Source organism: Vicugna pacos, chromosome 16, assembly GCF_048564905.1.
Source record: "Vicugna pacos chromosome 16, VicPac4, whole genome shotgun sequence".
NCBI classification, from domain to species: Eukaryota; Metazoa; Chordata; class Mammalia; order Artiodactyla; family Camelidae; genus Vicugna; species Vicugna pacos.
Genome location: NC_133002.1, coordinates 4885023 through 4910949, shown reverse-complemented (window position 1 = coordinate 4910949; position 25927 = coordinate 4885023). Strand labels below are relative to the sequence as shown.

General features: G+C 37.3%; 1 protein-coding gene and 1 non-coding gene across 5 annotated transcripts in view; both read right to left on the bottom strand.

Moving 5' to 3' along the window:
- The window catches only part of APPBP2 (amyloid beta precursor protein binding protein 2), a 101733-nt gene that overhangs the window by 48763 nt on the left and 27043 nt on the right, over positions 1 to 25927 (bottom strand). Inside the window, exon 1 of one of the 4 annotated variants that reach the window (XM_072940289.1) lies at positions 7159 to 7602. The exons of the other annotated variants lie outside the window; for them this stretch is intronic. Within the exon in view, the coding sequence (XP_072796390.1) occupies positions 7159 to 7296 (138 nt within the window). The 5' untranslated portion in view covers positions 7297 to 7602. Of the gene's footprint in view, positions 1 to 7158; positions 7603 to 25927 lie in introns of those variants that run through there. 4 annotated transcript variants of the gene reach the window in all.
- TRNAP-AGG (transfer RNA proline (anticodon AGG)) lies at positions 22023 to 22094 on the bottom strand. The gene has a single exon. It is a non-coding gene; the product is annotated as a tRNA-Pro (tRNA).

Genomic DNA, 25927 nt, shown 5'->3' with positions numbered 1-25927 from the left:
TTACTTCTTTTCTCTATCAAAATAATACTCATAAAAACCCAAGCAACATAAAATAGAGAATATATGTACAAAGTTTACATTGAATACAATCCTACCCCTTGACTAAACACTATTAAAGTTTTGTCTTCCTCTAGATTCTTTTTTTCAACACATACATAAATGCACACATATATTCCCCCATTTGAGAACAACAACAAACACAACTGTTATTCATACTACTTTATAACAATGATTTTATTCTTTCCGTTTGATGTGCTCTGGCATCTCTACCCCAATATACACAGCACTCTCATTCTTTCTAACTGCAGTAAGATATTCCATTCCTGACTGATTAGCATATAGCTGTTTCCAATTTTGCCATCATAAACAATACTGTACTGAACATCCCTGAACAGAATTTTATGCACACTCAACAAGAATTCCTGTTGAAAAAAAAAATTTAATGGTATTGTGGGTTAAAGGGTATGAGTGATTTGAATCATTAAACCATGACAATCTGGTGATGGATGTTAAAATTTTTAAACCTTTTTATTGAAGTATAACGTACATATAGGTGAGTACATAACTCATACTTAAAATGTAAAGCTCTAAGAGGTACAAACTGCTATGTATAAAATAAGCTATATGGATATACTGTTCAACATGGGGAATATGGCCAATATTTTATAACTACAAATGCAGTATAACCTTTAAAAATTGTGAACCACTATACTGTACATCTGTAACTTACATAATACTGAGTATTAACTATACTTCAATTAAAAATGTATAATAGAGAAGAAAAATAAAATGTAAAGCTCAACAAATTTTCACAAAGCAAACACACCCATAACCAACATGCAGATTATGAAACAGTATTATCAGAATCCCAGACATCTGCCCTTGTCCCCCTGCTTCGGCACTATCTTCCAAGGGTAACCTCTCTTGATTTGTTAACACTTTTGATTCATTCTGCCTGTTTTTGAACTTTATAAAAATGGAATCATACACTATATATCCACATTTCCCAAACTGCAACAAGGTGCCCCGGGGCATTCCAAGATATTTTAAGTTTGAAAGAAACAACATTCAACATCTGTATTATATCATGCCAAATACTAGGTTGCTGTATTCTTTTCAATGATGTCTTCTCTTTGTGAAGCAGCATTTTCAGAGGTTGCTATGATAAAAATAATGTGCAAAAATCATTATGGGACAGAAAATGAGAATGGTGGTGTCCAGTCTGACTTCAGAATTTGAGAATTATAATGCCCAACATACATATCACATTAATAAGTAATTGCGGTTATTTAAGAATGAAGTAAAATACTTCTTTCTCTTTCAATTTTTGTGCATTATTCTTTTAATGGCTCTTAAGTTGTTGGGATACAAGTATTGTTAGTACCTAACTACTTAATGAACAGAACTGTTAGGTATTTCTTTTGGCCTAAAGGTGCTGTGAAGGGAGAAAGTCTCGGAGCTTCTGTTATATACTCCTATGACTGATTTCTTCCACTATCATTTGTAAGATTCATCCATATTGTTTCTAACAGTTGCAATTCATTCATTTTCATCATAAAATGTTCCACTATACAACTATTCCACAATTTATTTATAAATTCTCCAATGGATTGGCATTGGGATAGTTTCTACTTTTTGGTTATTATGAATAGTCTTGCTATGAACGTTCTTAAGTGTATATATCTTGATGAGGAATTACTGGGTTATAGGGTATACATTCAATTTTAGTAGATAATGCTAATTTTCCAAACTGGTACATCAATTTACACTACCACTATGAGAGTTCTGATTGCTCCATATCCTTACCAACAAAACACCTTTTTTTTTTTTTCATTTGGTCATTCAGAGGAAAGTACAGTATGGCAGGAATTTCCCTGAAGAAAAATGCCATTGAGCATCTTTCCAAATGTTTGATTGACCCCTGAATATCCTCTTTTGGGATATCAACTGAAGTTCTTTCTCTATTTAAAATAATCTTTTTTCTTAATTTCTAGTTCTTTACATGCAAGATGACTCTTTTGTCAGATATATATGCTGGAACTGTCTTCTCCCACTCTGTGGCTTGGCTTTTCATTCTTTTAATGGTATCTTTTGATGAATAGATGTTCTTGATCTTAACAAAGTCCAATTTATCAAATTATCCTTATATTTAGCTCATTTTCTATCCTATTTAATAAATCTTTGCAGACATAGTGAAACTTTTTTCCTAAAAAACTATTTTTCACATTTAGATCAGCAATCTACACAAAAATGTTAATTTTGTATGATGTAAGGTAAGATCATGATAATTTTCCCCCTAATAAATTGACCAATACCAGTGATTTGATCTTCCGTTCCCCTGTACTGCTGTGTCACTTTTATCATAAATCAGGTGACAGTATACGTGTGTCAAGTCTGTTTCCGGACTCTCCGTTTTGTTCCATTGGTCTATTTGTCTACCCATGTGCCAGTACCATATTATCTTAATTGTTACAGTTTGATATTTGATGGTGTAAGTCCTCCAGATTTTCTTTTTCATGACTTACTTAGCTTGACATTGCATTTCATTTAAGTACCTTTTGATGTTTACTGGCCATTCATATTTTCCTCCACTATGAGCTAGCTGTTCACATCTAGAAATGAGCTGGTTGTCCTTTACATACTGATTAGTAATAGATCTTTCTGTATTAGGAAATTCACCCCTTACCTAACAAATGTTGCCATTTGCACAGTCTTTTTAAAAACATGCTTATAACTTTTTCCCTATTTTTTAATGTATTTGAAAACATCGATTTCTTTTTTCCTGCTGGTTTTTGGTTTCATGCTTTGAAAAGCCTTCTCTAAGCCAAGATGGCATCACAGTGCTGGCAAGATGAGTAACAGAGGACTTCACCTTTCACATTATTTATTTGTATAATGTTTGACATTTTTAAAATTTGTAAATTACCCTAAAAATAATTTCTTTAAAGAACAATTTCAGTCATTTCCCACTGCAAGATACTGACCCAATAATTCATTCTGATACTTCTATGATTTCATTTGTCATACTTAAATCTTTAATTCACCTGAAATTCATTTTGGTTTATAGTGTGAAGTAGAGGTCAATTTTCCCTCCATTTATTTAAAATACAGCACTGTCTCATAACTTTATTATATAATAAATTTTTTAATTTAGGGCTTTTTTTTAAGGGGGGAGGAATAGGTTTATTTTTTATTTATTTTTAGAGGAGGTGCTGGGGATTGAACCCAGGACCTCCTGCATGCCACACATGCACTCTACCACTTGAGCTATATACTCCCCCAACAAATTCTTAAATATGCATTGGTTTCTATCTATACTGTCTAATACGTTCTATAAATCATTTTCCCTCTGCTATTCTTGTGCCAATACTATACTGTTTGAAAATACATAGCTTTCTAATATACTCAACTATCCTAAGTATTGTACATCTTAAAATTTTTCTTGGCTCATTTATTTTCATGTAATTAATTCCTCCATATACACTTCATATTTAACCAGTTTCCTATACCCAGTGAAACTCTGAGATTCTGGATTCAAGTTGTAATAAATTCACAGCTCAAACTGAAATGAATTGACATATTTATAACATTATCTTCACATCCAGACACACGGTATGGTTGGCTATTTGTGTTCTTTTATGCCCTACCCTCTCCTGAAGCTTTTGCTCTCAGTTTATCAATCCTAAGAGTTTTTTTTATGTGAAGAGAGTATTAACTCTCTGGCTGTCAAATATGTTGCAAGAATTTTTTTTCAACTTGTTACCAGCCAATTTAAAAAGACTATCAGAATAATAGTTGAGGCGTATATAAGAATTAGGAATAAACACAGAAAAAGAAAAAATTAATTCAGCTCAATACTAAATCAGGTATTAATTTATGGTTTTTGAGCATGAGACTTGTAACAATTTTTTAAAACCCCAAACTAAATATAACACATTACTGAAAAACTTCACCTGGTCAAAACTTAACTCTATGGCAAACTCTGTTATTGGAAGAGGACACAAAACAGACCATTCAGCAGTTACAATACAAAGAAATGATCATAAACTTCATTCTTTTGAAGAACCCAGCCCTTCACTCCACTTGCTTTCACTTGGCATACAACTTTACAATTGTTTCCATTCACTTAATCCACTTCTATACCTAAACCGTTGAATGCCCTTGGACAAAAATCATTCTGATTCCAAGACATTCTGTAGGGTGCTGCTTTATTGAACCATCTGTTTCTCCTGTCAATTTTATAAAAACATATTTTTAGTGAGCTTCCCTTTGTCTATATACCTGAGCAGCCATTTCCAACTTCTGTTTAGCCTTCTACCCAAAAGTCACCACTCCTACCCCTTACTCTCAGCAGATGATCTTACCTCCTAATTTCTAACAACCATTCTTTACAAATTTACCTATGGTATGTCTTTTATGTCTTTTAACTCCTTCCATCTGATCTTAGAGGGAAGAAGTATTCTTTCCCCAACTCCAATTTAAGACTGATAACTTAATTTCATGGTGAAGAAAGGGACAAGGCTCATTAATTAATGCTCCTACTCAGGGACTCTGCCCCATAATTTATTTCCCATCTCATGTATACTCAACCTCTCATTCTGTTTTGGTTTCTGTCATTTAGCCAATAAATATATTCTAACATCTTTCATTCTTAAACAACAATAAAAACTTTCACATTTTACCCTTTCTACATACCAATACCTCTCTCCCTTCCCTTCTTAGGGAGCAGTCAGCATGCCTACTTCTTCACCTCCCATGCATTCCATAACCCCATCTCCTTAAGTTTTATGACTGTGCCTTCACCTGAAGCTACTGGCAAAAATTAACATAGTGACACTGGACTATGGTGAATCGAGATGGGGCAATTTTTAATGGCACAAACACTATACTTTTATCTTTGACTATACCTACTGATGAAAAGTTGGGACAGCTGGAAGGATCTGATTAAGAGTTTCTCCCTGGCTCTAAACTGGAGAAAATTAGAAACTATAAACAATAAGCCTCTTAAAATTTTCACAAATTGGGCAAGAAATGAGTATCACATATTCATATGTATTAAAATGTTTAAGAAGTATCTTACATTTATGTGGTGAAACAATGCTTAAAAGCAAGAAAAATTCCTTCTTATATTTTTATTAGACGAAAAACTGAGGTCCAGGGATTGACTTTCACTTTACCTACTTTGACAAAATCAAATAAAAAATTAGTTCTATAATGTCTTTCATTAAAATAACTTACCAACTCAAGATGCAAAATCTTTCTAAGCAAGAAAGCAAGGTACACAGGAACCAAATACTAGGTATGAGACCTTGACTTAAATTATTTAACTTTCTCACCTATAAAACAGGGTTATACCCCACTTCACAGTTTAATTGGAATAAACAAGATAACTGTGTAAAATCATTTACAGTTTCAGGCACATGTTAAATACCTTCCTTCACCTTAGCACAGTGCCATATTCCTGACATACAACTATCAAGGAGTAACAGTGTACCAAAAAAGAAGCCATATTAAAGCTTTGTGGACTCTGAAACAGAAAATGTGACAAAAGCACCATATGTTCAGACTCACTAATAATAATCTTCAAGTGAAAAGCTTCAATTAGAAGCAAAAGTTACTAAAAGATATCTAAGTACTTTCTGGGGATTCAATTGCCAAATGTACTTTGATTAAATTCCCAATGATTTTCTCTAAAAAGTGTAAAAGATTACTTAAATGGATAGGGTTAGCAAACACACAAAGCTGCAATTTCCCAGGCTGAGAAAGAAATTCAACTCATCCTTCCTGGGAGGAATGAATCTCAAATATACAAAATTTCCTTAGACACAAAAGTAAGTCAATGTATCAAAGGGATTTGGAATGAAGGGAGATTATTCTCCAACCTTCCCTTCCCCCAAGTTAATAATATAAATGGCCAAAATGAATATTCTCCAAATACCTAAGGGAAAAAAATTTAATTGTCAGACTGGTGTAGAGCAGCTGGATTTAGTAGAATGCACCAAGCCAGCTGCTTTCTGAAAAAATATTCGGGGGTGGAGAAAGCCGGCAATCTTCCCAATGAAGCAACTGCCATAAAACACCCTACATATACAAGAACATACACATCTGTTAAATATCAGTTTACAATGTTCCACCCAAATTACAAATCAAGATGAAGTATTCAGAACTAAAAAAAACAAATTATATTTTACTTCTGGTCAACTTTTGCATGGGTTACTACTGGAGAACAGAAGTTATCCACGCCGATTCAAGGCGAAGAGAAGTGAATAATAAGTCCACTGTTCAACATTCAAATATGGGGGAGAGGAAAAGGGAGGCTCCGAGTCCATAAAGTTCTCCTCCCTCTCTAAACACTGCAAAACTGTCCACGTCTAAATACACTTATCCTTGAAATTCCCTGGAGAGTGACTTGGAGACTTTTTGTTCAGGGATTTAGGAATGCTGCAAGATTACAACTTTCAAATACAGGAACATAATTTAAATCCTAAATTTTTTTTTTCTTTTAGGAACGACTTCCACCCTTCCTTTCGAGTGGTTGATCACCACTCCCATACTAACAAAAACTCCCATTCAAGCCCAAGTATCAACAAAAACCAAAGCATTACTGCATATGCGAATAACGCACAAGGCTACTTCCAATAACTCCTCAATTCCTTCCCAACTAGGAAGAGAAAGGAGAAAAGAAGGAACACGAAGCAGAAAAAGATATTTGGGAAGTACGGTAGCGAGAAGAGAAAAGTAGGAAGGAGGGGAAAAGAGCAAAGCAAAAAGTCCAGTTGATGCTAACACTTAATTGGGAAGAGAGGGCAGAAAATACCCCGAAGAAATAGGCTACTAGGGAAGGAGTAAGTGGGACAAGGGCGCAACAGAGGAAGTTCACGCAAAAGGCCTACCCAAAGGGGCCCCAACGTAAGAGGGAACACCAAAAGGGTTAGGGTAGACTCATTAGGCAGAGGTTATCGATCAAGGCCCAAGAGCTTGAGAGTATACCAGACGGGATGTTTCTATACTGGACACCCCGACACCGCCCCCAGACGTCTCGGGAGGCGACCCTGCTACGAGGGGTGAGGGGTTAACAGCGGGGGTTCGCGGACGTGGAAGGGGGTGCGGCCCCAGGGGTTGCGACAGGAGGGCGGAGAGCAGGCCCACGGGCCGTACCTTGTAGTAAACATCGAACTGGATGTTCTCGGGCAAGGAGCGGATGTCTCGGCGGGAGCGGATGTAGTTGTCCACGACAGCGGAGATGGCGGTGTTATAGAGAGTCTCTGGGATCCACTCTAGTTCCACGGCCGCCATCTTCCTTCCCTCCTCCTCCGCCTCCTCCGCCTCCTCCTCCTCCTCCTCCCGAAGGCCCCCGCCTCCCTCCGTAGCGAACTCCTCTGCGGCCCCGGAGGATTCGGAGGGGCGGTGGCGGCCACGCGGGCACACGGCAGAAGGGCGCGGCCGCCCTGGCTCCTCCGGGCGAGCTAGGGACGGCGGCAGCGAGCGCAGGCCGGGGCGGAGAGCGCGCAGGGAGCCGAGGTCAGCGGGGCCGAGGCCTCACATTCCAGGTCTGAGAGCACCCCGGGTCCGTCCCAGCGCCGATCTCTGCAGGGGCGGGACTACGTGTGCGGCGTTATGACGTCAGCGCACGCCGACGCGCTGGAGGGAAGGAATGCGGCAGGCGAGAAACTTGGGAAGAAAAAGAGCCGTGATCCCGCCCACGGAGAACCTACTTTCCTAGGGGGCCCGAGTTGGGTGGATGGGGGAAACTTTTCTCGCTGGGACGGGTTACTAACAGGTTTTTACCATTCCGTTCCGAGTCACCAGGCGCATCATTCCTGTCAGCCAGTCCTGCCTCGGGAGTTCTGAGGCCGGACCCTTTCGAGGCTCAGGTAGAAGTTTGGATGCACAATTATCACTCTATGGAAAATTATGCATTCAGGAAATTCACGTTACTCTGGAAACCCTTCCTTAGACTCCGGCCCATAAGCCAAACTGGGAACCTTCGGCCTAGGAACTAAAGATCAAGAGGGAAGGGAGACTTGTGTTGTGTAACCATTTTCACTGTTTCTTTTTCCAAACTGAATTAAAGAAAAAAAAAAAAGAAAAAAAAGAAAAAGAACTGCTCTAGAAGAATTTGGTAGGAAGGTTAGCCTGATTATGCAATTACAAATAGTGGTGAGAGAAAAAGGACTAAATGGTGGGTATGATATCACTTCGTGGTAAAACAGAAATGAAGATTTCAGTTTTTTCGCCTAGTTCTAGTCACAGCCTCGGAAGACTGTTGAACAATTGAGAGTACTTGTTTCAACTCCCTTTTATAACCTCAGCCTGAACATCTGCTACTTATGTAATTTAATTTTCCGTGTCTGCGATTTCAAGAACTTAATACAACGTCTTTATGCTCTAGGAATTTAACAAGGAAATGACTGGCCGTAATTGATGACAGTGTCAAGCTGATAGTCACTCTATAACCAATGTAAAACCTGATAACAGTGGTAATAGTAATGTGCTGACATTTAGAGCTAAAAGGATTAGGAGTTCTTCTAGTTCACCCTGGTATTTCAATGTTAAATGGTTAAATAGTTTGGTACGAAAGAAGGAAACACACACAGTCCTGTTATCAGTCTGTACCAGCTCTTACTCTGTAATTCATGAACCTGAGAAACTTGTGTTGGCCTCAAAGTAGGGTTGCCAGATTTAGCAAGTAAAAAAAAAAAACAACTGACAAATACCCACTTACATTTTAATTTTGCATAAACAACAAGTAGTTGTTTGGATATTTTTTAAAGAAGGTACTGGGAATTGAACCCCAGACCTCATGCATGCTAAATATGGACTCTACCACTGAGCTATACCCTCCACCTACAACAAATAGTTTTTTAAGACAAATATGTTGCATGCAATAGTTTTAACCACTCATCCTGAGTCACTCAAACACATCAGTTCCTTCAGCAAATCCTTCATCAGAAGTTCTTAGACACAGAACTTTTGAGGCTGTTTGGACTTCTTGCCACAAAAAATGCATAATTATCTGTACATTATCCATTCAAATATTTCATTGACATACTTCAAAATTATTCATTGTTCTTCTGAAATTCAAATTTAGCTGGGCATCTATATTTTATCCAGCAACCCCACCTCAAGGGATTCATGAATTCCCTGAAATTGTAGTAGGATATTTGGGCTGAATCAGGACCTGGGCTCAATCCTATGAACAGGTTAAGTTGTGTCAGGCACACATGTTGATTGCCATATGAACCTTAGATGCTGCTGGGCAGAGTTAGACATTCAAAAATTATCTATGTGAAAGAGTCTCTGTGGATTCATCATTTGTTCAAAGGCCCCTTGCTCCCTTCTTCACTTTTTTGAGACTGAAGGTTGTTAAAAAGGGTGAGATGGACTGGGAGACCCTAACCAAGAGTAGACAGACTGCCCTAAAGGACAGGGTCCTTGAGAAAGAATTTATTGTGAGGGTCAGAGGAGTCAGGGCCAGTGGGCTAGCATCTGTACAAAAGACAAAAGAACAGAGGGGAGCATCGACTCCAGAATTAAGACGCATCTGCAGGCTTGGGCCCTCATGAACTGGCTGAACAGAGAAACCAGTGGAAACAAGGCCATTTTTGTTGTGGACTGCCCTCAACTGAGGGAAGAAAGGTTCTCCCTTGTACCCTAGAAAATTAACGAGCCCCAGCAGAGATGGGATTTGAACTCAATAATTCAATAAATATTGCTTTTCACATATTGGTTGATAGCGTAGCACCTGACCATTCAGTGGTCAGGATCAGATCATGAAGAGGCTAATATAATGTTAATGACCTTGGACTTTATCACAGAGGTAATAGGGAATCCTTAAAAGGATTGTAAGCAAGGAAGTAAAAGGATCATATTTGTGTGTCAGCAGGAAGACAGCAGTCATCTAACTAGCAGAGCCAGAAAGAGATCTCGAGTCATGCACTCCCAGTTACAGAAGGGTAGAATACAGAAGAGTCCTGCTGAACTTTCATGGCCACCTCTACGTTTTAGTGGACTGAAGTCCTTTGTATCACATACTTACCCCTACAGTCCACCAAATCCCCTTTAATCCTTGACTACTGGTAGCCTCAAATTTGACAGAAACCCTTGCACTCACTATACACTATACAGATCTATATGAGACATGAACTTGGTCCAAAAAGAATCCTGAAAATCCTAAGAGGCAGTACACATTGTGACCTTTTTTAAAAAAATGTATTTTTATTGAAGTATAGTCAGTTTACAATGTTATGTCAATTTCTGTTGTGCAGCATAATGCTTCAGTCATATAGGAACATACATATATTCATTTTCGTATTCTTCTTCACTATAAGTTACTGCAAGATATTGAATATAGTTCCCTGTGCTATACAATATAAATTTATTGTTTATCTATTTTGTATACATTAGTTAGTATATGCAAATATCGAACTCCCAATTTATCCCTAGCCGCCCACTTCCCCCTCTGTGACTGTTTTTAAATTGCAATTTCTCCCTTCATCGAGATGTCGGGGTCTAAGTACCTTGCTCTTCAATCTGGTTGAATTGTGTCTGCTTTGACAAATGGACTATAGCGGAAGTGATGCTAGGTTAGCAAAGGCCATGCTGACTCTACCTTGTTCTCTGGAATACTCAATCTTGGATTCCTGAGCCACCACGTAAAAAGATGAACTACCCTAAGGCCATTATGCTCTGAGAAAACCCACACCGCGTGGAGAGGCTGCGTGTAAGCACTCCCCGTCAACAGTCCCAGCTGGATACAGCCTTTGACTTATCCCAGTTCAGGGACTGATTGTTTCAGTGAAGAAACCTCCAGGTGATTCCTCCAACTCCAAGACATCTGAGTTAACCTCAGCCATGGCAGTCTTTTCAGATGAGGGCTGAAGCATCAAAGAGCTGAGTGAGACAAGTATCCCTGCTTCGCTCTGTCTGAATTCCTGACTCACAGAAGCATAATAAAATGGGTTTTCATTTATATCACTGAGATTACAGTGCTTTGTTATGCCACAGTAGATCACTGAAACACCCCATTCCAATCCCCTAAGTTTCACAGGAACCTATCATGTTAGGCTCCATAATTAACCTATTCCCTCTGAGGGCTACATGTTACTAAGCATATAAATTCTTTCATGAGAATGAGATAATTCATAACCTGTGTTGGACAATTTTCTTAGTTTTCTGATGCTGGCTCTGCTGCACTACTTATGAGAGTGAGCCTAACCACAGAGTATCAGAATGGGGACAACGATTGTTGCCCTAAATTTGAAGAGTCTTTTTTCAGAGCACTCCAAGTCTAAATCCACATATTCATCACCCATCAACCACAGGCCAATAGTCACAGGGACCTCTTAAATAGAGTCATCAAGGCACACCTATGGCACCAGACATCACATAGGCAAAATGAGTGGGTCCTGTAACTTGTAACCACCAATGAACAGAGCAAAGCTTTGTCTTCAAGTTCTTGTCACTTGGGGAAACAATGCAGATGGGAAATCTGCCAAAGTCTCATCCCTCAGGACCATTACCCATATCTGCAGAAAACTCAAGAGGTTTTGGCACTTTTTTTTTTTACTGTGTTTTTAGATGAATGTATGGTGAGAAATTCAACATTAATAATTTTGTATTCTCTTACCACAAAAAATAAAATGAAGGACCTCAACCACCAGAAGCTTATCAACCAGTTTGAATCTATTTGTCTTCAACTGAAAGTCTTTTAGAATATGTAAAAAGTAATGAATAGAGAGGAGGATATAGCTCAAGTGGTAGAGTGCATGCTTAACATGCAGGAGGTCCTGGGTTCAATTCCCAGTACCATCTATAAAAATAAATAAATAAACCTAGTTACTGTTGCCCCCCTCTGAAAAAAAAAAAAAGCAGAAAGAACTTAAAAAGAAGGAAAAATATAAAACAAGAAAGTAATAAATAAATATCTCCCAAGCAACATGTGTAACAAGAACTTCTATAATTATGTATATGTGCCTTTGATGTATTTTCCCCCTCAAGATCATCAACTATGTGTTCGATAAGTGAAAAACAAATCTGTAATCAGTTGAAATTTTTGGTTATAAATGCATTATAATGGAAACTGTTTCACAAACAATATATAAAGCAATATGAAAATTTGAGCAAACAAAAAAAGCTGTCCATCTTATCTTGACTCCTTTAAATTCACCCTGCTTGCTACATGTGACTTGCTGTTTCCAAAATTAATCCAACTGCTACCTGCTAGGATACTTCCCCATTCTTGATCTCCACTGTCTTCATTAACATATATAACACCCACATTTGGCCAAGAGCAATAGAAGATACAACCTCTCATTTGCCAGCTCTTATTCTGAGGAAGCCCTCTTGGAATCTGCCCTGCATACAGTCTGCCTACTTACCCTGATAATCAGATATAGAGAATCATAGAAGGTCTGAGCAGTTTTATATTTGTGCCGCTAATGCTGGTCCAACGTACGGCATAAAGGCTTAAGGGTCATTCTTGGAAAGACACACGCGTAATTAATAATCACAACACAATGTGAGAAATACTGTGATAGAGTTGGCACAGGACATTATGAAGGTACTGAGGAGATAATGAATTGGTTTTGGATGTAGTAATTCTATAATTGTTCCAAGATAGCTCAATTCTCAAAGTATTTTTAGTTGCAATGAAGTTCATAGGAAAATAACACTTGAACAGATTTACTTGAGCAATGATAAATGACACTATTGACACTATACCTGCATTTGGGGGGAAATTTACTAATTATCAGAATGTAAAAAAAATACATGCAAAATTGTGAAAAAAGTTGTAGTTCTTTATCTGTGACAGTGAAAAATTTTAACTTTTTCAATGAGATAGAAAATAGGAACAAAGTAAACTATATGCAAAGTGTTACAGTCATATAACTCTTGAGTCATCTGCTGTAGATATCATTATCCTAACTGCATCCCACCCACCTCCAGCTTCTCACAGTCTTTTAAGAATGCATAACTGATGGTTAAAAAGAATGTGAAAACAAATATATGTGCGTTCCTATATGACTGAAGTATTGTGCTGTACACCAGAAATTGACACAACATTGTAAACTGACTATACCTCAATAAAAATATTTTTAAAAATAAAAAAGGGGAAAAAAATACATAGCTAAAGACACTGAAGTTATGTTGGAAAAAACATTTAGGTAATACATATCAAGAGCCTTAAGAAATGTGCAAATTCCAACTTAATTTACAGACGTTTCCTCACTTCCTCACATGTTTAAATAGACATATGTATAAAAATGTTCATATAGCTTCTTTGTATAGTAAAATAGCCGCTTAAAAATATGAACAGCAACCCTTCCCCCCACTGAGACAGCAGACAGAATGGTTCTATGCTCATTTGTTTTAAGTGGGAGGACTCAGAGGAGGGAAACAAAGATTCTTTTCTTTTCTTCTGCATTTCAAAAGTCTAGGCCCTGCAGGAAAATAGGAAGAACTTATATACAAAGAAAACACAGTAGATTTGATGAAGAATTTCCCCCAACCCTCACACCAGCTAAATTCCCTAAGAAAGGAGAAAGGAAGGAGGAAAGCCCAAAGTGGAAAGTATAGGAAACTGATCATGGAGGAAGTGTCCTGCACCCTGTCCCCACACCCCCGACCCCTGCATGGATCCTAGAGTAGGAATGAAAAAAAGGTTTGATGGGAGGGTGAGTGCAGGGGGTCTGAAGTGTACAAGTTGGTAACTTTTGACAAATGTACCCATGTATGTAACTACCACCTCCATCAAAGTGTACATTTCCATCTCCCCAGAAGCTCCCTGATGCCCGATTTGCAGTCAATCTCCCCAGTTACCTGCTCCAGGCAACCACTGATGTGGTTTTTCTAGTACTACTGATTAGTTCTGTCTGTTTTAGAATTTCTTGCAAATGGAATAATACTCTAATTTTTTTTTAATGTTTCATTTTGTTTCCTGTTAGCTTCTTATCTATACCTCTTCTTATTTCTTCAGTGTTTCCTCTGAGGCTAATAATATGTTTCTTAACTTATTAAAGTCTAAATAGAGTTAATACTTTATCTCTTCCCACTTTACACTGTCTGCTTAATCCTTACCCTCACTTATCTGACACTTCCTGCTTCCCAATGAAATAAATTTACAACAAATTTAAAAATATACAGATAAATTCACCTGCCCATTGGTACTTTACATGATTGTTGTCATATTCTTTCCTTCTACATATAAGCTCCTCACCTTTGTTTTTTTTTTTGTTTTAAACAGTCATCGTCTTTTAAGCAAATTACAAAAAAGAAAACAGCCTTTTATATTTTCCTGCTTATTTACAAATCGTGATGCTTTTACCTTCCTTCCTGTAGATCCGACTATTTGGAAAGTATTTCATATTCTACTAATTCACATTCCTGCCAGTCTTGGCAGTGATCTCCCTGTATACAAATCATAGCAAGTTAGGAAATACAATGAAAAGAAAGACTATAAAAGCAATAAAAACATAAACTACTGAATAGAGAATAAGAATATAGAATAAAAAATAAAATAAAATCAAGAAGGCATGTGAAATACCTACATGAGGAAGGCCACAAAAAATAAAGGGACGCAAAAGAGGCTTTTAATATAAGAAGGGACATACTCTGTTCCTAGAGAGAAATACAATTTTGTAAAGATGTGGGGTGGAAAGGGATAGACTGGGATTTCAAAATGTAGAATAGATAAACAAGATTATACTGTATAACACAGGGAAATATATACAAGATCTTATGGTAGCTCACAGAGAAAAAAATGTGACAATGAATATATATATATGTTCATGTATAATTGAAAAATTGTGCTTTACACTGGAATTTGACACAACATTGTAAAATTATCCTAAATCAATAAAAAGTGTTAAAAAAAACCCCACAATTTTGTAAAGATGTGATTTTTACTTTATTCTCAGCAATCCCATGTCATTTTCGTGGTCAATATAGCATATAGCTGGAATTTACCTTTAAAAAGAATTCATATAGGAATTACTGGTATATCTGATTTTGCTCCAGTAGTCATGATTTACATTTTCCACCCATTGTATATTCTTATTTTCTTTCTTTCTTCTTTTTTTTTTGTATATTCTTATTTTCTTTTTTTCCCTGCCTGTGAATTTGGCTATATAGGATTTTTTTTTAATATACTGTTGTTTTTGCAGTACTGCATCCTATTTGCATTCTTATTGTAAAGAATTTTATCTTTTAAATAAAATAGTTATTAGTTTCTGATTATAAAAGTAATACATACCAATGAAAGAAAGTTTGGAATAAATAGAAAACTAGGAAAAATTTTACCGTAACCCTACCATGAAGAAATAACCACTGTTAATATCTTTAAACTTCCTGTGTCTTGAAATTAAATTGTTTTTCCCGAAAGTAAAGCACACTTCTTGTAACTTTCAAATAATACGGAGGCACTAGAGTGGAGATCTTTTAGTTTTGCTTGTGTAGTAACTATTCTTTCTTCTTCTGGTAAAAATACCCTGATTTTGCTTTGGAGAACTACCTCTCCCCAACTTTCAGTCCGTGTGTTTCAGATGGAACTGACCCCACTGCTCAGCTCCAAGAGCTGGCACAAGACTCAGGTGTGGCCAGAGTGATGATGAGCAAGGGTAACAGAAAACAATCCTGTAGCTTTGGTAAAACTATATGTTGAGGAAAAGAAGTTCTTTTCTGCTGTGACCCACGTCTACCAAACAGCAGATGATGAAAACGACGCTATGTGACTTCCAAGGACATAGCTTTCACTCTGCGTTCTCCTTCCTGAGTCACTTGTTCTGGGGGAAGACAGCCACCACGTTGTGAGGACACGCAAGCAGTCTTGTGGAAAGGACCCTGAAAAGAACTGCAGCATCAGCCACGAGAGTGGCCACCTTGGAAAGGAATCCTCCACCTCAACTGAGCTTTCAGAGGACCATGGTTCCCCCTGACATCTTTGCTGAATCTTCATGTGAGATACCGGACCAGCAGAGTTTAGCTAAGCTGCTCTCGGCCTTCAGGAACCTTGAGAGACAATAAATGTTTGTTGTTCTTTTAAGCCATGAAGTTTTAGGGTAATTTGTGACGTGGCAATAGATAACTAATACAAGACTGGTTTAGGAATCTAGACCTAAGCCAAACAAGAACATGGCATTCCCAGGTAAACTTTATTGGTTTAGAAATAGGTAATTTATTCAACTGTCCTAATTACACCAAAGGGATGGGCTTCCTTTTTTTTTTTTAAACAGTTGTGTGAATAACTCTCTTCCACTACCCGTAAACATGAAAATCTACATTCAGATTGTAACTGGCAGCCATCCTGTTGTTAAAAAGGAGGCCAACTTTAGGATGAATATAATATTGCAGATGGCAAATCAGATAGACCAGATAAACTGGGTCCTTGATGAAATTATTGCGCTACAGAAATAAGTAACTATAAGCCCCACCTTAACTTCACCCTTCCAGTTACATGAACCAATGCATTTCCTTATCACTTTAGCCACAAAAGCCTACCTTTGGTTAGCATATGTTTTGAAATGAACATCTCCCTTTATTTTCAAACTTTCTTAGCCATGAGGTTTTAGGTGCCTCTTTAGCTGGGTTTTTTTCTTTTCTCAACATCCCTTTGCCTTTGATTGGGAGAATTTACTATATTTACTTTTGTAGTGATTGATCATACATTTGTTCTTATTCTCACTAGTTTGGCTCCTACAGTCTATGTGTTTTGCTTTATTCTTCAGTAATTTTGAAGTCCTATATCAGAGGTTGCAAACTGATAGCATATATTCAACCCACAGACATGGCTAGGGTTTTTATTTGTTTTTAGTCTTATAGGATATTTAAAATTCTTCCAGCCAACACTTAAAAATCTGCAATTTTCACACAGGAATTCAGATATCTATCCAGCCACACTTGAAAAATCAGAAGGCCTATTATATGGGGCCCCTAGCATCACATGGCAACAATCGTCTGGAACTGAATGGTGGCTGGGACCCCCCAGCGGAGGTGTGTGCCCTCTGGTCCACCAGAGTCTCCAGTTCGTGTACTTTTTCCAAAGTGGAGAGTGAATTGCAGTTTGTGTTTATAATCGTTGCTTGCACTACTGTTTTCTCTTGGTAGAATATGCCTCTGTTTCTGTGGTGCTATCACTTTCATTAAAGACCTAAGGACCATTGCTATGGAACTGCAATTGTTCCCCCAACCCCCAAATTCATATGTTGGAGTCCTAACCCCCCAGTATGATGGTGTTTGGAGATGGTGCCTTTGGGAGGTAATTAGGTCCAGATGAAATCCGAGGGTGGGGCTCTCACAATGAGATTGGTGTACTTATAAGAGACACCAGAGTGCACTTGCCCACACATTCTCTCTCTCTCTTTCTCTGTCATGATGTGAAGACACAGCAAGAAGGCAGTCATCTACAAGCCAGCAAGCAAGCTCTCCGAACCCAATTACACTGGAATCCAGATCTCAGACTTCCAGCCTCCAGAATTGTGAGAAAATAAATTTCTGTTGTTTAAGCCAACCAGTCTATGGTATTTTGTTATGGCAGCCTGAGCTGACTAACACAGCTACTTTACAAAAAAAAAAAGAGTAAGAATACCCTTTTCTATCTTACCTCTCTGGCCTCTGTGAATATTTGGGTTTGCAATTTCTGATTAAAACCTTTTTCTCTTTTACTTACGGTTACCCATAATTTGTTAATAATTATGATATGAGCCAATATTTTTTATGATCATTGAGATACATTAGCTATAATTTTGCTACCCTACACGGGGTACTTTTAACAGGATTTCATTCTCCCTTGCCTTATACCCCACTTCCACTTTAATTATGATTCAGTTCAGAATTGTTATTAATTTTTCTTACTTTGTCCCTTCTGTTTTAAGATTACTTCTGAAGAATTGCATTAGACTTCAGGATCACTTTATCAACAACAATTTGTACTTAACTGGAAGCTTTGCTGGTTTCTTTGCTAATCATGGTTTCTAATACATCATGCTTCCTCCTTTTGACCCCTTTATTGTGATTCATTTTTTGTTTTGCTGTAGTACTTCCTTTAGGAAAAAAAAAAATCTCTGCTGATCGATGGTTTGCACCCTCAGAATTTGTGTCCATCACTGACCTGTTCAGTTTTTCCCGAGGGAGGCCTCCCACTCCAAGGCTGCAGCATTCCGCTGGCAGGATTTACCCTGGGTGTAAAGCCATGGGTGTGGAACAGGCCTGCAACTGAAGGCCCTCCCAGAGCAAAAAAGCCAGGGAGGTGGTGGAGTTTTGAGGGATTTCACTGATGTAATTTGACTGTGTGCTGAGCCTTTTTGAAATTTTAAAAAATTCTTTCTTTCTCTGTTTGTCATGGTTGTCTAGAATTAGTTGGATCTCAGTTAGCTAGTGGCTCCGATTGCCAAGATAAATTGTCACTTCAGAGAGAGCCAGGTAGAGCAGTCTAGAATCATGATCCCTTTCCCCTGAAAACAGTTAGCACTGCTCTGTTATCATTTTGCATCTACAGTTGCAGATGAGAAACCATGGAATGTTACGAATTTCTTTTTATCGTTGGAATATAGAAAAGTCACCATGAAGGCTGGTGGGGAGGGATAAATTAGGAGTCTGGGATTAACATATACACACTACTATACATAAATAGATAAACAACAAGGACCTACTGTGTAGCATAGGGAACCATATTTAATATTTTATAATAACCTATAATGGAAAAGAATCTGAAAAAGAATATATATGTATGTATAACCGAATCATTTTGCTGTACACCTGAAACTAACACAACATTGTAAATCAACAATACTTCAATTAAAAAAGAATGAAAGAAAAGTCACCAGGATTCACCTGGAATCATCTTTGATCCCCTTGCATCTCACACCCCATAGCCTACCCGCCAGGAAATCTTGTTGGTTCCACCTTCAGGATATATGTAGAATCTGATCACTTTTCACCACCCTGGGCTAAGCCACTATCATCTCTCACCTGGATGACTCCTCAAGTGATCTCACTGCTTTCACAAAGTAAAAGCAAAAGTCCCTGCAATGGCCAAAAAGACTCCACATGATTTTTTTTGTTCCCTCCACCCCACCTCACCTCCCTGACCTGATCTCCTATTGCTTTCCTCCCAATTCTATTCCAGCCACAGTGGTCACCTTGCTGTACTGTTCTCTCTGCCTGGAACACTCTTCCCAAAAATAACTTCACTATGACCTCTCTCATCTTCTTCAAGCCTTCATTCAAATGATACCTTTTAAATGAGGCCTTCCCTGATCATCCTAAATAATACTGTAACTAGCCCTCCAACCCATTTTCTCCCGATCCTTCCCGTTTTCTGCTTTATTTTTTTCCCATTGCACTTGCCATTTTCCAACATATCACATAAACTGATAATTATTATATTTATGTCTATTATCTCTCCTCCTGCTGGAATGTAGGTTCCATAGGGTAGGAATTTTGTCTGTTTTGTTCACTGTTCTATCTCCAGTATCTAGAACAGTTCCCAGCATGTAATAGGTGCTCAATAAATATTTGTTGAATATAATGAACAGGATATATTTAGATGTGGCTTATCTTTCTGTAACCCAAAATAAAGATGATAGCAGCTTATATTTTTCCCCAAATAATGGTAATCTATGGGAAATTCTCAATGCCCAAGCCCTCTTTTTCATCCTCAAATGAGATAACCCCAAACTTTAAAAAATTATCTATATTAATGCTACTCTCCTCCAAACTTTTTATGCGACTCAGATCCATGGAAATTACCTGAAAACTATGGCATGAAAAGGATTCCACTTTAGTTTCCAGAAGCAAGATAAAAACTTCCTTTTCACAATTCTTGAATTATTTCACCCGGAAATTGGAGAAATAGGAAGTAGAATGTGTGTAATTTGTTCACCACCTTGGCCAACTCCACATCTGTTTTGTATTAATTTTTTTTAAACAGTGCTTAAAATATTCCTGACTTCTAGTGAAAAAGGTAGTTTGAACAACTGTGATTTTTTGCTAAAAAGTTCCCTCTTTCCAAAACTCCATGATAGCAACAGTAAATGTATTTTTAAAAAAAACAAAACAGGAATTGAGACAATAGCAACAATATTTTGGCAACTGGCATGTAGACAGATGGGCATTAACCGATGTAGGAGACCTAAGAAAGCACAATCTTCAACCAGCAATGGAGAAAACAGAGAATCAATCTGATTTACAGCAGAGAACTCATAAAAGACTCAGGAATTTCCACCAGTTCTCATCACTATGAAATTTCAGAACGCCTGGGACAGAGAATAAATTCTTCCAGCAGGATTTCAAAATACAATCAGAATGGCATCAAACTTATCAACAGCAAAACTACTGTGAAAATGTTTATTAGCGTATAGTCTCAGGAAATTCCTTTGAGAGAAAATTATTTCCAACCTGGAATTCCCTTCTCAGCCAAATTGTCAATTAAGTGTGAAAGTCAATATTTTCAGACACAGAACATCTCAAAAAAAAAAAAATTGAGGGTCCAACGAAAACAGAGCTAAAGCAGCTGCCTAGGATAATAGTAGACGCAGATACCAACAAAAAGGTGGCACCGGCCTAGAGGAACCAGTGCCGACTGGAACTGATCAGAAGCCTCTGGAAAAGATGTCTAAAAGAAGATTAAATTGAAAGAATATTATTGCTAGAATACCAATGTTTTTAAATGTATCATGAGCGGATTTACCTAACAAGAGGAAGTTTGGGATTAAATTAACAATAAATAGAAAGCCAAATAAATAAAAAGACAAGATAATAACCCCATAAAAGACAAAATGTGAGAGAAAGGAAAAGAAATCTCAGTATAATACTAAATTTGATAAGAATAGCATTTGCATACCCATAATAAAGTAAATCTGTATGTTGACTTATTAAAATTATAGGTATGGAGATTCCTCAAAAGACCAAAAATAGACTTGCTATATGATCCAGCAATCTCACTCCTGGGCATATATCCATATCTAGAGGGAACCTTAATTCAAAAAGATACATGCACCCCAATGTTCATAGAAGCACTATTTATAATAAGCAAGACATGGAAACAACCTAAATGTCCTAAATGTTGAGATCTTTACAAATAGTAAAGGCTGAATGAATCCAAACTGCTGCCCTGAGATATGTTATTTATGTAGCTCTTGCAAAAACAAAAACAAAAACAAAAACAATTCTTTCTTAAAGTTTAAAAAATTATAAACATAATGAGTCCTTCTTATTACACAGACACGCACACACACGTACACACACACACACACACACGTGCATAATTATATGAAGTAAATAGGACAAATCCCTCATTCTCTGAAACTGTCCTGATTACATTCATTCCTATTTTTAAAAAAATATTTGGGGGGTAGGTAATTGGGTTTATTTATTTTTTAATTTTTTCTTAAAGTGGAGGTGCTGGGGATTGAACCCAGGACCTTGTGCATGCTAAACACATGTTTTACCACTGAAATATACCCTTCCCCCATTCCTGTGTTTTAATGCTTCAACTTTTTTTTTTTGTTTTTTTAATGCTTCAACTTTTCCTTCCTTTTCATGAAATATAGTACATTTTTAGTATAGTCTCATTTTTCTCCAAAGCCACCAGAGTCGATCTCTTTTGCTTGCAATCAGAAGAACTGTAACAGTATAAAATGTCCTTGGACATTTAAATTACTTCTGGTTTTTAATATTATTAATATTACAACAAACAAAGATTACACTGTATAGCACAGGGAAATATACACAAAATGTTATGATAAATCACAGAGAAAAAAATGTGACAATGAGTGTGTATATGTCCATGAATGACTGAAAAATTGTGCTGAACACTGGAATTTGACACAACATTGTAAAATGATTATAAATCAATAAAAAATGTTAAAAAAATAATATTACAACAAACATTCCTTACATCTTTGTATATCTGTATATTATTTTTAAGATAAATTCCTTAAAAATTTTTTTTTATTTTAAACATTTTGGGGTGGGGGTAATTACGTATTAATTTATTTATTTATTTGTTTGTGTACTGATTTCAATGCAGGTACTGGGAATTGAACCCAGGACCTCATGCATCCTAAACTTGTGCTCTACCACTGAGCTATACCCTCCCCTCAAGATAAATTCCTCTTTAAAAATTTTTCTTCAAAGTGTATATTGTCTTACTTCCCTGATTAAAGACTTCTAGTGATTCATCATTGCCCAAATCATAAAGTCTACATCTCCTGAACTGGCTTAAAGTCCTTCACAATCTACTCCAAACCTACATTTCCACCTCTTGCATTATTCCTATACTACCTTCTACCTTACTTTCTATTTCTTGAAATCTGGTCTTCAGCTGTGCCAAAAAACTGGCCACTGCCTAATTGGGAAACACATGGTGAATCATGCTCCCCACGCTCTTGACACATCTTATCAATATCAAGAACACCTAAGTACCCTGAATTACTCAGACTATATCCTGCCTGGGATGTCAAGCAGCTCAAAGTTAAATTTGACGCCTATTCACTTAACTCTTACTACTAACTCTTATTAGCCTAACCGTGTCTTTCATTTCTTTGGATTGATCTCTGTCCATATATTTAAGGCTTTATTCTTTAAATTATAAAATCAACGGGATATAGAAAAGAAGAAAAATATTACTAGTTTTTAAAACATAAATAATGTTGTTAAAAAAAAAGTACTTTATAAACTATACAGTCCTCTGTTGTTCCCTAATCCCACTCCCCAGAGGTGGCTGTTGTTAAGCTCATAAAATATACTTCCAAGTTTTTAATATAAGCAACTAAAACTCTCATACATTGCTGGTGGGGATAAAAATTGGAATAACCATTTTGGAAAACTATTTGGCAGCATCTACTAAAGCAATATATACATAGGCACACAATAGTTTTACTCCAAAGTATATACCCAACATATAGATATATGTGAAAATAGATAAAAGAAATGTTCATAGAACATTATTCATAATAACTCAAAACTAGAGCCAACCCAGTTGTAGAATAAATAAATAAATTTTGCTATATATAATAAAAATACCATACAGCAACAGAAATTAACACACTGTAGCAACATTTGATATGAATATCTCTCACAATGATGACCAAAGAAGACAGACACAAAAGAAAATATACTGTATGATTACATTGAAATAAAGTTCAAAACAGGCAAAACTAATGTACAGTGATAGAAATCAGGATGTAGTTACCTCTAGAGAGGATGTTTGCGACTAGGAGGGTGCTTGAGGGGGCACGTGGGCTGTTAATAGGCTCAGTAACTTTGTAATAATTTATTAAGCCGTACATTGATGCAGGAAAAAGATACTGATCTTACTATTTTTAATGCTCCAGAGTCTTCCATTAGATGGATGTTTAGTAATTCACTAATGTTCTCTGTTAATTGGGCATTTACTTCGAACTTAGGTATTTATTCCTACATTACTGTTGCAATGAACAATCTTGTACTTATACCTTTTTCCGTTTGTATAAATATATCTGTGAGATACATTTCCACTAGAAGAGATGATGCTTTAAAAGAAATACACATTGTAAAGGTTGATGGGCATTGTTGTATAATACTGCAAAAAGCTGCACTAATTTGCGTTTATACCAATGGGACATGATTGCTTCATTTCCATAACCAGGAAATTCACTGGGTAGTATTGGTTTTTTAATTGCTGCCTGTCTAGTAGGTGAAAACATTTCATCATTGCTGCATTCATTTGTACTTTTAAATTATTGGAGAAGTTGAAAACTTTTCCACGCTGCTAACCGTTTGTTTATGATTGTTTTTCAAGCTGCCTTTTTACGGTTTTTGTCTCCTTTTTTCCCTAGGGAGTAGTTTACTTTTAATTTACATGTTAAGAACACTGACCTTTTATCAAGTGGTGGAAAGTATTTTTCCTGGCTTGTCATTTGGAGTTTGTTTTCATTTATGGAGGTTTTTTTTTTTTTTTAGCCTTAAAGAAGTATTTAAAATGTTCATGTGTTCAGTTTTAGGGTTTTAATGTTTTCTAGTACCTTGTCAGATTTGAAGTCCAGCAGGCGAGTTTTTCAGAAGTTGTCTTGTGTTGACCATTTTGTATCAGTTTTTCCTGGAACACACTGTCCCCTTTGGATGTTCTAGGGAAGGAGATCAAGGTAACAGACAAATTCTGCCCACACATCCTGGGCCAGCCTCCCAGACACTGGTCTGGAGCAAATAAGACAAGCAGTCTAGCTCGTCAGGACCTTTATGAATGCCTCTTTGATCCTGGCCTCCGAAGCCTTTGAAATGGATGAAGGCAGAACATTCACTTTTCTATCCAACAGACACGTTATATACTACGTAAGAACTCACACCATCTTTCCTGCTCAGCTCTGTTTTCAAATCTGACTTATTAGATGACACCACCCAAATAACACTGTGCCAGCTATTTTTAAAAAGCGTAACATGGTGGGGGGGATAGCTCAGCGGTGGAGTGCATGCTATGCTCAAGGTCCTGGGTTCAACCCCCAATACCTCCATTAAGTAAGTAAATTTAAAAATAAAAAGCATAACGTTTGGAATTTAACAGAATGAACCCTTTCTCTTGTATTTTTAAGAGAAATTGATGTTCCCCAAATGAATCTCCCATCCTTTACACCCAAAGAAACAATGAAATACCCAAATTTCCCCTTTCCCAATTCTCCTTATTCAGGGTTCTAGCTGGAGAGGTCTCCTTCAGGCGTCAGAGTTCTTTCTTTGACAACTGCAGCTCTAACCATCTTTCACTAGACCCACTGCAGTTCTTCCAGCCCCTCCCAGAATGTTCTAACCCAATTCTGTACTTTTCCTGAGTTCTAGAAGAATGCACGAAAATGTTTCAGCATAATCCTCTTGTCCACAAAACTTCATTTCCCACACTGTAGTGATTTTCCATAATCTAATTGCGATCTGAATCTACAGGGTGGGTGCCAGCCATTGGCCGTAGCAGAGTTTTCATTGTTGGGGTAAGACAGCGGAAACAGTGAGAAAGAACTTTCCTGTTTTAGATTTACTATGAATCTCATCAGTACATTCCAGATATTCCAAGCACACCAACTATGCAATTAAAATTCAGTTGGGTCAGGAGAGGACATAGCTCAGTGGTAGAGTGTGTGCCTAGCATGTATGAGGTCCTGGGTTCAACCCCCAGTTCCTCCATTAAGAAGTAAACAAATAAATAAACCTAGTAACTACCCCCACTGAAAAAAAACACACTCACAAAAACAAAATCCAATTGGGAGATGGTCCACAATAAGAAGTTGTGACAGTAAACTTCCCTGAAAAGAAAAATTTACCTTGCATATAAACTTTCATTTCCCAGACAATAATATCTGAACTACTTTTGTCTCCTTGCAAAAAGAAGGAAATTTGTAAGGGTTATTCCTAAGACCCAGACTAGTGAGTTTTCTTTCTTTTCTGCCCCTCATCCAACTTCTTTCATGGTCAGAGAAAGTAGCTCACCTCACACTACAGTAACCAAAGAGGTAAATCCCAGCAACCAGGCCACAGGCCAAATAATTGCTCCTACCTAGGCATTTGAGTCTTGAGTGAGTGATGAAATGACGAAGGGATGGTTGGAAATTCACAGGGTGGGGGTGCGGTGGCAGTGTCTCACCATGGCAGGCACAGTAAACACTTCTTGATAAAAGACAGCTGTGGTGATTCCTGCTTCTTAGGCCTGAGTTGTCTCAGCCTCTGTTTTCTGAGCCTGATTCTCCAGGTTTCCATTGATTCTGTGAGCTAATCACAAGACTATGCAAAGTTAGGGATACCCTCCCCCCACCGCAAAAAGGAGGACTGACACTGGACAGCAAAAAACTGTGACAGATGATGTACTGTATCTTCCTTCTGCTCCCTTTGTGTTTATCTCATGTTTACAACATAGGAATTTCCATTTCATCTTTGGTGCCCATATTCCAGGCCCACCAAAGACAGCCAT